This window comes from Mustelus asterias, chromosome 21 (assembly GCF_964213995.1).
Source record: "Mustelus asterias chromosome 21, sMusAst1.hap1.1, whole genome shotgun sequence".
Lineage (NCBI taxonomy): Eukaryota > Metazoa > Chordata > Chondrichthyes > Carcharhiniformes > Triakidae > Mustelus > Mustelus asterias.
In genome coordinates, this window is record NC_135821.1 from 81,283,005 (window position 1) to 81,299,710 (window position 16,706).

The 16,706-nt window shown below is 42.3% G+C and overlaps 1 protein-coding gene across 3 annotated transcripts in view; it reads right to left on the reverse strand.

The window, feature by feature from the left end:
- Positions 1–16,706, reverse strand: part of rbbp4 (retinoblastoma binding protein 4) — a 61,599-nt gene that overhangs the window by 22,605 nt on the left and 22,288 nt on the right. For all 3 annotated transcript variants that reach the window (XM_078238363.1, XM_078238364.1, XM_078238365.1), the window contains 3 exons: positions 14,054–14,214; positions 2,995–3,121; positions 1,786–1,863 (listed from right to left, as the gene is read on the reverse strand). In XM_078238363.1, the coding sequence (XP_078094489.1) occupies positions 1,786–1,863; positions 2,995–3,121; positions 14,054–14,214 (366 nt within the window). The remainder of the gene's footprint in view (positions 1–1,785; positions 1,864–2,994; positions 3,122–14,053; positions 14,215–16,706) is intronic.

The following is a 16,706-nucleotide window of genomic DNA, read 5'->3' on the forward strand; positions in this document are numbered from 1 at the left end:
GCAAATTAATTGCCATGTTTCCTACACTACATAGTGACTTCCCTTCAAAAGTACTTATTTGGTTGTAAAACCCTTTGAGATGTCTGATGTTCACAAAAACACAAGTGCTATACAGATGCAAGTATTTATTTGTGTAATCTATGACAACTGGCCATAAGAAGCAATTCTTTGATGAAACATTTCCTATTAAACGTTGGTTAGACAACCAACTGTCTAATTTATATTAATTTCATCCCCATTGCGTTCTCAGAACCCAGGGAAAATGAACTAAAGCCTTTGATGGATTATGTCCATTTTTCCAGTCTTACCTATCTTTGTAGATTAAGAAAGTGTACCAAATACAAGGACACATACAGATTATGATGATCAACATAAAGCTAGTGTAGTCAAAATTATAATTTTCACAAATTTTAAATAAATCATGAATTTTGATCTGCAACAAAAATGAGTCCACAAGAAAAAAAAAGACAAAGCTTATTTAAAAAGATGTAATAATTCAAATTAAAGATAAAAATATATTTTCTTTCAGCCTTACCTCAAGTGGATCTGCTGTGTGCTTGTGAAATATAAAAAACACCAACTGTACGAGGATCCTGAATTCATAGACTAAAATCTTTTGGCCCGTTCTCACTCACCTCCATCCTGCTAAAAGAGACGTTACCTGCCGGCTGGTTGTGTGCTACAGCCGGCTGATAATCCACCACAGGAAACAAGACGAGTTGGAGCTGAGTGCCCATTTCATGGCCGCAGCTTGAAGGAAAAACATTATTGAGGTCTGAACCTGAAAACTATTCAGGCCTCCTGACTGTCAGGTTCAACACTGCTAACATCTTGTCCATTGAACTCCAAGAGTAACATCTGCCCCAACATATCTTACTTAGCATCAATTATAAATAACCTACAGTCTTGCTGCACTGAACAGCTTTACAATATACGATCAGGTGCAACAAGCACAAGTTACATTCCTGGATTTTGCCAAGCTCCTTCTACAGCAGGGTACTTTAGTGGATCAAAGTTAGCACTTTTTTCTTCCCTATAAAGGGGCCCAATAGCTTTGGCCCTCAGGATTTCCCTACGATAGCTCCAAGCAGAATATTTCTTCATTTTGACCAATCAATCCCTTACTAAATTCTGCACACCATCAGCAGGTGCTTCAAAACAAGCTCATTCTACACCTCAGCTCTTGCAACCCATCTGCTATACCATCCTCCAAAACACTGCTAAATCTTTGTACATGTAAGCTTATACTGAAGACAAACAGGACTAAAATGTTTTCAACTAAGACAGTTAAATGCAATCTATTTTGTAAATGTCACTTTAAAAAACTCTTTAGTGTGCCTAGTTAAAATGCATTATTTTTAACTAAAATCTGAGTATTTAAGAAAGGATGTACTCATTTTATATCACTGCACTGTTTCAATACAGATTTTACATTCAAAGTGAACACCACGTCAGGTACAGCATTGGTTGTTTAGGCCACAAATGCCTTTAAAAATGATCTAAAGACAATGAGATTAAGTGCAATGTAAAGTTTAATTTTTCACATCACATACACACTGCAACAATGTCATTTAACACCACTGCACATCCAGCAGCAATATTCATACTTGCCATATATATTTTCTCAGGATCTACCAATTACAGAGCAAAACAAGCAGGTGATTTTAATCCCAGCCGGCCCAAAGATAAAGGACAGTTGCCTAAATCAGTGTAACCCACAATCATGGCAATTATTATGCAATGTGTTTTGCAGTTGTGTGGGGGAAGAAAGAATAATGTTTGTACCTGGAAGATCTCATCCTTGTGAGATTCAAAGGAATGCAACTTCAGTTTCAGGTTTCTCAAATCCCACAATGCCACCGTCTGGGGTAAAAAACAAGTCAGTTTTTAGCATTATACATCAACAATTAAAAGCTACAGAAAATGATTTACAAAACAAGGTAAAGGATATCTTTGATAGAAAAAACCATTAAAAACCCTAAATACATCTATAAAACTGAAAATACAGATTAAACATGAATTTTTCAAGCTGGAATGCAAGGATCACAGCACCCCAGGCATCACCTTCAGAATTCTTACAAGCACCAAGTGAATCTGTAGATGAAGAACGTACCCATCACGCCATTAAGACTTACCCTAGACTGACTTAACGGAATAGCTGATATGATGCAAAAATCACCAAATAAACATATGTTTGTGCAATCAAGTTAATTCAAGAAAGCTGTTTTATGCCTGATGTCATATTTTAACAAGATAAGCCAAGTCTTCTTCAAGTGCATGTGGATTCTAATTTAGTAACTTCATAGAATTTCAGAATTAATTTTAAATATTTGTCAGGTTTTGTCAACGCTTAGGGATGTAAAAGACGTAGCGTCAAGCAAAAATAAAATTCAATGTGATTCACACAATGAAATCTCTGTCCAAGCAACGTGGCAGCTGAGTTCACTCAACAGCTGGCAAAATGAGTATACAACTGCATACTGGGTTCAAACATGGATGTTTGGCAATCCAGGACATCCTTATCTGTATATCATCTAGGTACGATCTACTATGCTCTGTAATCTTGGGCACTCAGCACAGAATGTTTTTGGGTGCAAATAGAGTTGATAAAGTTTATTTATTAGTCACAAGTATGCTTACATTAACACTGCAATGAAGGTACTGTGAAAATCCCCTAGTCATCACACTCCGGCACCTATTCGGGTACACTGAAGGAGAATTTAGCTTGACAATGCACCTAACCAGCACGTCTTTGGACTGTGGGAGAAAACCAGAGCACCCGGAGGAAACCCATGCAGACATGGGGAAAACATGCAAACTCCACACAGACAGTGACCCACGCCGGGAATCGAACCCGCCTGATAATTTCCACAAGGAATGTAACGACAAGACCATTATCACTTTTTCATGTATTTGTGAAGTACCACAGATTGATCTGTCCCTCTGCTAAAACAACAGGAAAAATACTCTGGAACAAACTCGCAAATGTCTCACCTTGTCAGCAGAACCTGTTGCCAAGATAAATTCACTGTAGGGATTGAAGGAAAGGCAGTTCACTTCTGCTGTGTGTGCATCAACAGAATGGCTCGGCTTAGATGTGTTGTTAGATCTGGTATCCCAGCTGGAGAAAAAAAAAAGATTTCGAATTGAAAGCAAAAGAAAGACTTTATGCACTCCTGCAAACATTGCACCATTTAACTACAAATTTTGCATAGCATTTTACAGGACTAGCAACAGGGAGCTGCTTATAAAGACATAAATACTCCAGGGACCCTGGTAGAATGCTAATTACAAGGTAGGCATTTTTCAACTGTAATACATTCAGAAATCACTACAATTATTTTAAATGCGCATTTGGTGACATCAGACTGAGACACCAGATGCTGTGCCCGCTGTCACTTAGGAATAATGCATTGTACTTCGAATCCACCGAAGAGGGAAACAGAAAAAAATCGTAGGAAAAACAAATGAATACAAGAACATAATAGAAGTAGCCCATACATAGAACATAACAGCGCAGTACAGGCCCTTCAGCCCTCGATGTTGCGCCGATCAGTGGAACCAATCTAAAGCCCCTCTAATCTACACTATTCCAATATCATCCATATGTTTATCCAATAACCATTTGAATGCTCTTAACGTTGACGAGTCCACTACTGCTGCAGGCAGGGCATTCCACGCCCTTACTACTCTCTGAGTAAAGAACCTACCTCTAACATCTGTCCTATATCTCTCACCCCTCAATTTAAACCTATGTCCCCTCGTTCTACCCATCACCATCCGAGGAAAAAGGCTCTCACTATCCACCCTATCTAATCCTCTGATCATCTTGTATGCCTCTATTAAGTCACCTTTTAACCTTCGTCTCTCCAACGAAAAACAACCTCAAGCTCCTCAGCCTTTCCTCATACGATTTTCCCACCATACCAGGCAACATCCTGGTAAATCTCCTCTGCACCCTTTCCAACACTTCCACATCTTTCCTATAATACGGCGACCAGAACTGTACGCAATACTCCAAATGCGGCCGCACCAGAGTTTTGTACAGTTGCAGCATGACCTCCTGCCTCCGAAACTCAATCCCTCTACCAATAAAAGCTAACACACCGTACGCCGCCTTAACAACCCTATCAACCTGGGTGCCAACTTTCAGGGATCTATGCACATGGACACCCAGATCCCTCTGTTCATCCACACTACCAAGTATCTTACCATTAGCCCAGTACTCTGTATTCCTGTTACTCCTTCCAAAGTGAATCACCACACATTTTTCCGCATTAAACTCCATTTGCCACCTCTCAGCCCAGCTCTGCAGCTTACCTATGTCCCTCTGTAACCTGCCACTTCCCTCCGCACTGTCTACAACTCCACCGACTTTAGTGTCATCCGCAAATTTACTAATCCATCCTTCCACGCCCTCATCCAAGTCATTAATAAAAATGACAAACAGCAGTGGCCCGAAAACAGATCCTTGCGGTACACCACTAGTAACTGAACTCCAGGATGAATATTTCCCATCAACCACCACCCTCTGTTTTCTTACAGCTAGCCAATTCTTGATCCAAACCACTAAATCACCCTCAATCCCATGTGTCTGTATTTTCTGCAAAAGCTTACCATGGGGAACCTTATCAAACGCTTTGCTGAAATCCATATACACCACATCAACCGCTTTACCCTCATCCACCTCTTTGGTCACCTTCTCAAAGAACTCAATAAGGTTTGTGAGGCACGACCTACCCTTCACAAAACCGTGCTGACTATCCCTAATCAAATTATTCCTTTCTAGATGATTATAAATCCGATCTCTTATAATCCTTTCCAATACTTTGCCCACAACAGAAGGAAGGCTCACCGGTCTATAATTACCAGGGTTGTCCCTACTCCCCTTTTTGAACAAGGGGACAACATTTGCTGTCCTCCAGTCTTCTGGCACTGTTCTTGTAGACAATGACGACACAAAGATCAAAGCCAAAGGCTCTGCAATCTGCTCTCTAGCCTCCCAGAGAATCCTAGGATAAATCCCATCCGGCCCAGGGGACTTATCTATTTTTACCCTTTCCAGAATTGCTAACACCTCCTCCTTATGAACATCAATACCATCCAGTCCAACAGCCTGCATCTCAGTACTCCCCTCTACAACACTGTGTCCCTCCAGTGTGAGTACCGAGGAAAAATATTCATTTAGTGCCTCTCCTATCTCTTCAGACTCCACGCAGAACTTCCCACTACTGTCCTTGACTGGCCCTAATCTTACCCTAGTCATTCTTTTACTCCTGACATACCTATAGAAAGCTTTAGGGTTTTCCTTGATCCTACCTGCCAAAGACTTCTCATGTCCCCTCCTGGCTCTTAACTCTTTCTTTAGGTCCTTCCTGGCTAACTTGTAACTCTCAAGTGCCCTAACTGAGCCTTCATGTCTCATCTTAACATAAGTCTCCTTCTTCCTCTTCACAAGAGATTCAACCTCCTTAGTAAACCACGGTTCCCTCACACGACTGCTTCCTCCCTGCCTGACAGGTACATATTTATCAAGGACGCGTAGTAGCTGTTCCTTGAACAAGTTCCACATTACAATTGTGCCCATCCCCTGCAGTTTCCTTCCCCAACCTATGCCAGCTAAATCTCGCCTAATCGCATCATAATTTCCTTTCCCCCAGCTATAACTCTTGCCCTTCGGTATATACCTATCCCATTCCATTGCTACGGTAAACGTAATCGAATTGTGGTCACCGTCACCAAAGTGCTCACTTACCTCCAAATCTAACACCTGGCCTGGTTCATTACCCAGTACCAAATCCAATATGGCCTCGCCTCTTGTTGGTCTATCTACATACTGCATCAGGAAGCCTTCCTGCACACACTGGACAAAAACCGACCCCTCTAATGTACTCGAACTATAGCTTTTCCAGTCAATATTTGTAAAGTTAAAGTCCCCCAGTACAACTACCCTGTTACTTTCGCTCCTATCCAGAATCATCTTTGCAATGTTTTCCTCTACATCTCTGGAACTTTTCGGAGGTCTATAGAAAACTCCCAACAGGGTGACCTCTCCTTTCCTGTTTCTAACCCCAGCCCAAACTACCTCAGTAGACGAATCCTCATCAAATGTCATTTCTGCCACCGTAATACTGTCTCTCTTTCAATTCAAAATAATCATGGCTCACCTTCTGCCTCAACTCTATTTCAGTTTGCTCCCTAAAAACCTAGTTTAGCCAGGAATATGCTCAATGAAGAAGCACTCTCTGGAGGTAGAGAATTCCAAAGGTTCAAGCCACTAAGATGAGCACAAATCAGGTTTTTTTTCGTGTATAATAGTTGGCATAAAAGCACGCTTTTTAGATATGCACATACTAATAGTTCTAGGGAGAGAAAGAAACTGAAAGCCCACAATAAATATGTTTGCAATTGTTGATAAAATGGGATAAACAGACAGTATGTGCAACAGTTTCTTCAATTACATATTCAGCTTCCTGCTGTTTCATGCTATTTCGTCTCAAAACAAAGCAGTTTAACCCTCTATTTTCCACTGCTGTAATTAACAGTAATGTCAGCATTTTGATCAGTACCTCCTACGAGTATATACTTGCATTTCAGTTGTGGATAGTGTAGAAGGTTGTCAAAGGATACAGATCAACAGATATGGGCAGAGAAATGGCAGATGGAGTTTAATCTGGACAAGTGTGAGGTGCTGCACTTTGGGAGATCAAATGTTAAGGTTAAGTATACAGTTAATGACAGGACCCTGAACAGCACTGATGTACAGAGGGATCTTGGGGTTCAAGTTCATAGCTTCCTGAAAGTGGCCACACAAGTAGATGGGGTGGTAAAGAAGGTGTATGGCACGCTTGCCTCTATTGGTCGGGCCATTGAGTACAAGAGTCAGAATGTCATGTTGCAGCTTTATAAAACTTCGGTTAGGCTGCACTTGGACTATTTCATTCAATTCTGGTCGCCACATTACAGGAAGGATGTGGAGGCTTTGAGGGGATGCAGAGGTGGTTTGCCAGGATGCTGCCTGGATTAGAGGCTATGAGTATAAGGAGAGGCTGGACAAACTAGGGCTGTTTTCTCATGAGCAGCGGAGATAGAAGTCTATAAAATTATGAGGGGTATAGGTAGGGTTGACAGTCAGAATCTTTTTCCCCCAGAGTTGAAATTTCTAATACTAGGGGGGCATACTAGGTGAGAGGGGGAAAGTTCATGGGAGATGCGAAGGACACCTTTTTTAAAAAAAACAGTGGTGTTCGGAACGCACTGCCAGGCCTGGTGGTGCTGGAGGGATGCATTTAGATAAGCATATTAATATGCAAGGAATAGAGGATGTGGTAATATAAACAGGGCCTAGTTTTAAGGCTGATAAAGTTGGATATCCTAAATTAAAGAATTGGGCATATTAAAATCAAACAGTCAAACCTCAGGCAGGCCAATTGTACAAATACACAAACATGTCTGGACCTGACCCATCAATCACCCACCAAAGGTCGTTGCACTCTACTGATACTTAGCAGGAGATCATTGCACCCCATTGAAATGCACCGGCCTATTGTTAGAAGCCCCGATCGGGCCAGACTTTCTGTCACCAAGAGTTCCTGCAGTTAGCTTATCTGATAACAGGCTACATGTAAGCAACAGCATGGAGATGGACACCTGGGGGCAGGCCCTGGTGTCCTGTCAGGCAGACATCAAGAAACCCACTGGGTATTGGAACCCCCTCCTGGGACCTCATTGGCCGGAAGCCGGAGAAGTTTCTGGAAAGGCAAGCAGGCAGGGGGATAAAAGGGACACATTTCAGACACACCAGCAGCGAAGACTCGACGAAGGAGGTGACCTTGACCATCCGGAAGACTGACCAGAGAAGGAAGGAAGAAGCTGCCATCGAGATTCACCTTCGTGACGACAGACCAGAGGGACTCAGAGAATAGAGTCTGCAGTTTAACCAAACCATCTTTGCGGGTCGTATACTTGAATCTGGGGTATCCTCTTGTTTTATGTGGGTAATTTACGGGTTAATAGTGTTATTGTTAATAAACTTGTTGAACCTTTACTTGTGTTTGTCCTTTGTCCATCTTGCAAATAAGGGCACCGGGGTAAAACCTCGAAGTAAACTGGTCAAAAGCATCTGAGAATTAACAGGCATAACAAGGGATATGAAACAAGGGCAGGCAGAAGGGATTAGTTTAATTTGGCATTTTATGCTTAATATCATGGACATTTTACGCGTTTATATCAAATTTATGTTGCCCAGTAATGAATGATGGGAAATGTTGTCAGCAGCTCACTGCAATGCGATGACTCATGGAGAGGCTTCTTGCACCCCCTAATTACTTCAGACAGTCTTAATCACTTTAGACTCCAGTCAGGGAAAACAGACAATAGCTCAACTGATTAGATTATGCAAGAAGTTCAAATCACAAAGGGTACCCTCTAGAAAGAGATCAGCCCAGGGGAAATAGGATCACTTCACCATTAGCCACAGATCAATTCCACCTATCTATAATGGCTTTTCAATACTTTGTTATTGTTCACTGCTTTGTGTTATTTGTTTTAGTAGGTGAATTCACTTGTAGTGAATGACAATAACCCACGTGGGTCCCATTCATGCTGTCAGCAACTGCTTGAATGAGCCCATTCCCATACGTTTGGCGCGAAGTTCAAAACCCTATAAATTGTAAAGGGCACACTGGCCAGAGGAAGCAGTTGGCTCGCAGCTGTCTTCCCCCAGGCCTGTGGTTTTTGTATTTTGGGCAGGGAATAAAGTTTGTGTTGCCTTTTTGTACTGTACTCATGTCTGCTTGTCTTTTATGCTGGTAGGAAGCAAGAAACTTCCCCTTACAGGCATCATGTTCGGCACAACATCGTGGGCCGAAGGACCTGTTCCCGTGCTGTGTGATGTACAAAGACTGACCTAATAAAGCAAGCAACAACAAAAAACACAGCATGAAATGGAGGCAAAGGAGTTGAAATAAATGTTTAGTCAAAAAGGTTGTGGAGTAGTTAATACCACTGATTTAGTCATTCTGCTGTAGCTGGTTGTGCAGAATTATGAAAGGAAGAATAATCCCAAAGACACTTGACACATTAAAAACACAAAAGGTATTTCTAGGGAGTTTATGTAAAGTTTTGGATTCCCAGCCCAGATCTCCAAATAATAATTTGAAAGCCGAGAGGCCCACACGGGGCATTTTAAAATATGTATACTTGCAAATATCTGAATTACCCCCCCCAACTAATTTTTGTATGCATTGACAGACGGTTTACTTTAAAAATGGCAAAGAAGTTTATTACTTCACAATTTAGATTTTCCATCTAAAAAAAACCAAGTGGAATAAATGCCACTGCTTCCTCATTCCCCCATCTGGGATCTCCCACTCTCTCTATCACAACACTTTCTTCTCAAGTTCCTCCTTCAATATTCACTTACATTCTATGGACACAATGGGCAGGTTTTTATGGTCTTATTCGCCCTGAAACTAAAATCCCACCCGAGCTCAATGGACCTTCCTGTTATCCATTCCTCGTGCACTCCGATACCTGCGGCATCGGGGCGGTAAAATTCCAGCCAATGACTCTGACCTTCACCGTAGGTTCACAAGAACCAATCCCTTGTCAAATTTAGAGGCACTTTACCTTGCTTAATTATGTTTCATGTGAAGAAATGACTGAACAATTTCCCCTCACTATTCATAACAGATTTAAGTAAAGAAAACATCCAATAAACGGGCGGCACGGTAACACAGTGGTTAGCACTGCTGCTTCACAGCTCCAGGGACCTGGGTTCGATTCCCGGCTTGGGTCACTGTCTGTGTGGAGTTTGCACATTCTCCTCGTGTCTGTGTGGGTTTCCTCCGGGTGCTCCGGTTTCCTCCCACAGTCCAAAGATGTGCGGGTTAGGTTGATTGGTCATGCTAAAATTGCCCTTAGTGTCCTGGGATGTGTAGGTTAGAGGGATTAGTGGGTAAATATGAGGGGGTGGGGCCTGGGTGGGATTGTGGTTGGTGCAGACTCAATGGGCCAAATGGCCTCTTTCTGTGCTGTAGGGTTTCTATGATTTCTATGATAAACTGAAAAAATAATTCGCTCTATTTTCAACTTAAATTGAAACGCATGATCCTTGTCGAGCCATTACAATCAATTCAACTGTTCTGGGAGTGACTGAAATGCAAGTTACAATACAGAAACTAACAAATGCCTCTTTTTATGTAGTGTAGTGGTTATGGTACTGAACTTCAATCCTAGAGGTTATGAGTTCAAATGCCAACAAGCACGTTACTATTGCAATAGGCGAAGGTGGCATTCTCTCTGCTTCCACACCTATGGTAACTTTTAAATATTATGCAATATATGTTTTTATTTCTACAGGTGACACACGTCACGCTGATATTGATGTTCATAACAAAATACATTCTGCAAAGAGGTGAAAGGAATGAGAGGGAACACTGCAGATGGTCCGACATTTTGGCCATTAAAATCAGTGCATTCTTAGATTGTTAACTCAAAGTATAATTTGAACAGAATTAATCCCAAATTATACAAAAGTGATACTTGTATTGGGAGCTGATTTCTGATGGCAATTTGTGTAGCATGCAAGAAAAACACATTGGGCAAGGTCATCATCCATCATCTCATGTTCATCCAGATGGTAGTATTGTGCTATTCCTGATTTGATGTTTATTACATTTGAAAGGTTAGCAAGAAGCTTACACTTCCACAAAGAATAATTATTAATAATGGAGCTGTTAAAACAAGTGATGGAACAGAAAGTGAGTTCTTAAATCTCAAAGTGGGGAACCCTAATCATATACATATGTAATATTTAATCTCATGATCACAGCCACTCTCTATTAAGATGTGAATTTGTACATAACCGGGAAAAAATGAAAGAGTTACATTTTTCATTCCCAGGATACTTTAGGATTTAATGTACCAGTGTTGGTTGTTTTATGTTAAGGCACAAGCACCACCAGTTGACAACACTTCATCAATACATCACTGTGGCAGTTACTCAGGGTAGTGTCCTAGGCCAGTTATCTTCAGTTGCTTCGCCAATGACCTTCCCTCAATCATAAGTTCAAATGGAGATGTTCACCTATAATTGCAGTGGGCAGTAGCGTTCAACTTCTCAAATGAAGAAGCAGTCAGTGTCCACATTCAGCAATATCTGGACATTCAGGTTTGGGCTGGCATCACACAAGTACCAGACAATGACCATCACCAAAAACAGATTCTAGTTATCATGCAACATGCATTCGGCAGCCAAGCAATCCTACAACCAATGGATCAGATCAAAACTTTACAGCCATACCTCATTTGGCATTGGACAATTAAGCAGTTAATCGAAGGATGAGGCCCCAATCTTGGAGAACCTCAGTACAGTGCAAAGGACAAGGCTGAAGCATTTGCAACCTTCAGCAGTGTCGGATGGAGGATCCATCTCTGCCCTCTCCTGATCTTGTAAGCATCACAGGTGTCAGTCTTCAGCCAATTCAATTCACTCCATGTGATATTAAGAAATGGGTGAAGGCACTGAATACAGGCCCAAAAATCCCAGCAGTAGTACTGAAGACTGATGCTCTAGAACTAGCCATGGCCATGCTATTCTAGAATGATTACAACATTGGCATCTACCTGACAATATGGAAAATTGCCCAGGTTTGTTTAATACAAGTAGTAAGACAAATCACTGTCCCCTCGGTTTACATTCAATCAGCAAAGCGCTGTCAGGAGGTGTAATCATCAGTGCTATCAAGCAGCCCTTACACAACAATAACCTGCTCACTGATACTGTTCGGGTTTCTCTGTGGCCATAACCCTCATTACAGCTTTGGTCCAAAGAGCTGAACTCAAGCGGTGAGCTGAGAGTGACTGCCCTTGACATCAAGGAGTCTTAGAAAAACTGAAGTCAACGGAAAGAAGGGGAACTCTCTCCAGGAGTTGGAGTATACCGAATGCAAAAGGAAGATGCTTGTGGGTATTGCAGGCCAACCACGAGCCCGGAAGCATCACTGCAGGAGTTCCTCAGGATACTGTCCAGATCTAACCTCTTCAGCTGCTTACCTCCATCAGAAGGCCAAAGTGGGGACTTTTGTACAGTATCATTTTCAACTTCTTAGATACTTAAGCAATTCATGCCCACAAACAGCAAGACCTGGACAACATTCAAGCTGGGAATAATAAGTAACAGTTATGCTATACAAGTGCCAGGCAATGACCACCTCCAACGAGAGAATTTGAACATCTCCCTTTGACATTCAAAGGCATTACCATTGCTAAGTTAACCCCACCAACAGTAAATATCAAAACATAGAAACTGGTATCCCAGGGATAACCTTTGCCCAGAAGCTGAACTGGACCAGGCATATAAATACTGTGGTATAAAGATCAGGTCAGAAGCAGGGAATTCTGCAGTAACTCACCTCCTGGCTACCCAAAGCCTATCCATCATCTACAAAGCACAAATCAAGAGTGTGATGGAAACCCTACATTTGCACGGATGTGTGTAACTTCAGTCACTCAAGATTCTTGACACCATCCAGAACAAAGCAGCTCATTTGATCATCTACCACCCACAGTGACAGCAATGTGTACCATCTACAAGATGCAGTGTAGCAATTTATCAAGGCTGCTTCGACGGTAACTTCCAAATCCACAACCTAGAAGAACAAGGACAGCAGATGCAGGGAACAACACAACCTGCAAGCTCCCCTCCAAGCCACACATCATCTGGACTTGGAAATCAGGGCAGCAGGATGGCACAGTAGTTAGCACTGCTGTCTCACAGCACCAGGAACCCAGGTTCAATTCCCAGCTTGGGTCACTGTGTGGAGTTTACTCATTCTCCACGTATCTGATTGGGTTTCCTCCGGGTGCTCCGGTTTCCTCCCACAGTCCAAAGGTGTGCAGGTTAGGTGGATTGGCCATACTAAATTACCCCTTAGTGTCAGGGCGACTGGCTAGGGTAAATTCATGGGGTTATAGGGGTAGGGCCTGGTTGGGATTGTGATTGGTGCAGACATGATGGGCCAAATAGCCTCCTCCTGCACTGTAGGATTTTATGAAGCACAATACCTCCATTCCTTCACTGTCAAAATCCTGGAACAGCACTGCAAGTGTACCTACACATGGCCTCAAGTGGTTGAAGGCAGCAGCTCACCACTGTCATCTCAAGGACAATTAGGGAAGCAATAAATGCTGGCCTTACCAACACCCACATCCCAGGCACAAATTAAGAAAGGTCTTGAGATAGGTAACGGAACAATTAGTCAAAGTTAATATCAGGTGCTTTAACAGAAATTTCTCATTTTTGCTGATTGAGCTTTTATAAAACCAACTGCCATAATAAATAAGCATGTTATTTAGCAATGTGCAGAGTCAGAGGATTACAGCACGGAAACAGGCCCTTCGGCCCAACTTGCCCATGCCACCGTTTTTTTTAAACCCCTAAGCTAATCCCAATTGCCCGCATTTGGCCCATATCCCTCTATACCCATCATACCCATGTAACTATCTAAACGCTTTTTAAAAGACAAAATTGTACCATGCAATTGTGCAAAGCTGCAGTTTTTAGAAAGATCTTCAGCTTTGTTTCACAATTTGCAGAAAGAAAAAAAAAATGCCTCATGGTTCCATTTCTACTTGGAAAACATGGGATAACTACACTGATTTCCTGGGATTTAGACTCCGTTTAGACTGCGTCTGTCAATATGTGATTAAACACAAAGGGCTTAAATTTCAACTATATTGTGTCAGATGCAAATTTGCTTAATCATCTCCTGGCTTTCAACTAACCATCTCTCTACCTTCCCCATTTCACATTATGTTGCTCATGGACCTGAAAGGCAAATGCCCCTCATCTAACACAGAAACTAGAAGCAGGAGGCCATTCAGCCCATCAAGCCTGCTCTGGCATTCATTATGATCGTGCCTGATCAAATTCAGTACCTGATCCCCATCTCAGAACGCTGCGAGCATTTTCTGTTTGCATTATCTGCAGTTATTTTTGCTCTTTGCTCCAAGTCTTATTTACATGACCAGGAAAAATTAATTAACTTACATCATTAGTTTCTGATCATCTGCCACGGAACCAAAGAGAGACTCATGCAGCAAGTGCCATGACACATCTTCCACTACTGCTGTATGACCAGTAAAGATAGTTTTGGCATCAACTACTTTTCCTTCTTTCGGCACAGCACTGATATCCCATAAGCAGATGGTCTGGGGAGAAGGAAAAACAGTTATAGGTTTCTACAACATGCATGTTACCTTATACTTGGGTCAGTATTGATTTCTGCTGTACAGATGTGCCAATCTATTCCATAGTAATGTTACATTAAAATTGTGTGTGGCACACATTAACCCAGAAAACAAATTTTAGCAAAAAAGGTAGATGATACAAAGTTGGGTGGGAGGGTGAGCTGTGAGGAGGATGCCGAGATGCTTCAGTATGATTTGGGCAGGCTGTGAGTGAGAACAAACATGGCAGATGTAGCAACTGTTTATTCCTGTCTGGCATAAACGCAAAATGGGTAAGAGGGCCAATCCATGGTTTACAAAGGAAATTAGAGATAGTATCTGATTCAAGGAACAAATATACAGACTGGCCAAGAAAAATAATAGGTCTGAGGATTGGGAGCAGTTTAGAATTCAGCAAAGAAGGACCAAGAGATTGACTAAGAAGGGGAAAATACTGTACGAAAGTAAGCTTGCAGGGAACATAAAGACTGACACGAAAGAGTTTCTATAGGTACGTGAAGAGAAGAGGTTGGTGAAGACAAATGTAGGTCCCCTACACACAAAAGGGGGAATGTATAATAGGGGACAAAGAATATTATGTGCAGTTTTGATCTCCTTTTCTGAGGAAGGATGTTTTTGCTCTCGAGAGTGAGTGCAGCAAAGGTTTACCAGACTGATTCTGGGGATGGCGGGACTGATGCACGAGGAGAGATTGACTAGGGGTTAGGATTATTTTCACTGGAGTTCAGACGAATGAAGGGGGGGATCTCAGATGATAAAATTCTAACAGGACTAGATAGGATAGATGCAGGGAGGGTGTTCCCGATGATGGGGGAGTCCAGAACCAGGAGTCACAGTCTGAGGATTCGGGGTCGACCATTTAGGACGGAGGTGAGGAGACATTTCTTCACCCAAAGAGTGGTGATCCTGTGGAATTCATTACCACAGGATGCAGTTGATGCCAAAACATTGAATGTATTCAAGAGGCGGCTGGATATAGCACTTGGGGTGAATGGGATCAAAGGTTATGGGGAAAAAGCAGAATTAGGCTATTGAGTTGGACAATCAGCCATGATCGTGACGAATGGTGGAGCAGGTTGGAAGGGCCAAATGGCCTCCTCGTGCTCCTATCTTCTATGTTTCTATATTTATGAAATGGCTGAGCAACTGATTACATACTTTGGCTCTGCCTTCACAAAAGAGGACAAATCAAATACCAGAAGTGTTGGAGAATGCAAGATTTAGTGAGGGGGAAGAATTGAGGGAGATCATTAGTAGAGAAATGATGCTGGGAAAATTGATGGGATTGAAGGTGGATAAATCTCTTGGGCCTGATAATCTACATCCCAGAGTACTTAAGGAAGTGACTCTAGAAATAATGGATGCATTGGTGGTCATCTTCCAGGATTTGACAGACTCTGGAACAGTCCCTGCAGATTGGAGGGCAGCGAATGTCACTTCAATATTCAAAAAGGGAGGTAGAGAGAAAACAGAATTATAGACCAGTAAGCTTAACATCGGTAGTGGGGAAAATTCTCGAATCCATTATCAAGGACTTTATAGCAGAGCATTTAGAAAGCAGCGGCAGAATCAGACAGAGTCAGCATGGATTTATGAAGGGGAAATTATGTTTGAAAAATCTGTTGGAATTCTTTGAAGATGTAACCAGTAGAGTTGACAAGAGGATGCCAGTCGATGTGGTATATTTGGCCTTTCAGAAAGCGTTGACAAAATCCCGCACAAGAGATTATCGTGCAAGATTAAAGTGCATGGGATTGGGGGAAGTGTATTGAGGTGGATAGAAAACTGGTTGGCAGAGAGGAAACAAAGAGTAGGAATTAATGGATGCTTTTCAAATGATGTGGAGATGCCGGCGTTGGACTGGGGTAAACACAGTAAGAAGTCTCACAACACCAGGTTAAAGTCCAACAGGTTTATTTGGTAGCCAAAGCCACTAGCTTTCAGAGCGCTCACTGCTCCTTCGTCAGGTAAGTGGGAGTTCTGTTCACAAACAGGGCATATAAAGACAAACTCAATTTACCAAATAATGGTTGGAATGCAAGTCTTTACAGTTAATCAAGTCTTAAAGGTACAGACGATGTGAGTGGAGAGAGGGTTAAGCACAGGTTAAAGAGATGTGTATTGTCTCCAGCCAGGACAGTTAGAGAGATTTTGCAAGCCCAGGCAAGTCATGGGGGTTACAGATAGTGTGACATGAACCCAAGATCCCGGTTGAGGCTGTCCTCATGTGTGCGGAACTTGGCTATCAGTTTCTGCTCAGCGACTCTGCCCTGTCGTGTGTCGTGAAGGCCGCCTTGGAGAACAATTAGCCGAAGATCAGAGGCCGAATGCCTGTGACCGCTGAAGTGTTCCCCAACAGGAAGAGAGCACTCTTGCCTGGTGACTGTCCAAGCGGTGTTCATTCATCTGTTCACACCTCTGATCTTCGGCTAATTGTTCTCCAAGGCGGCCTT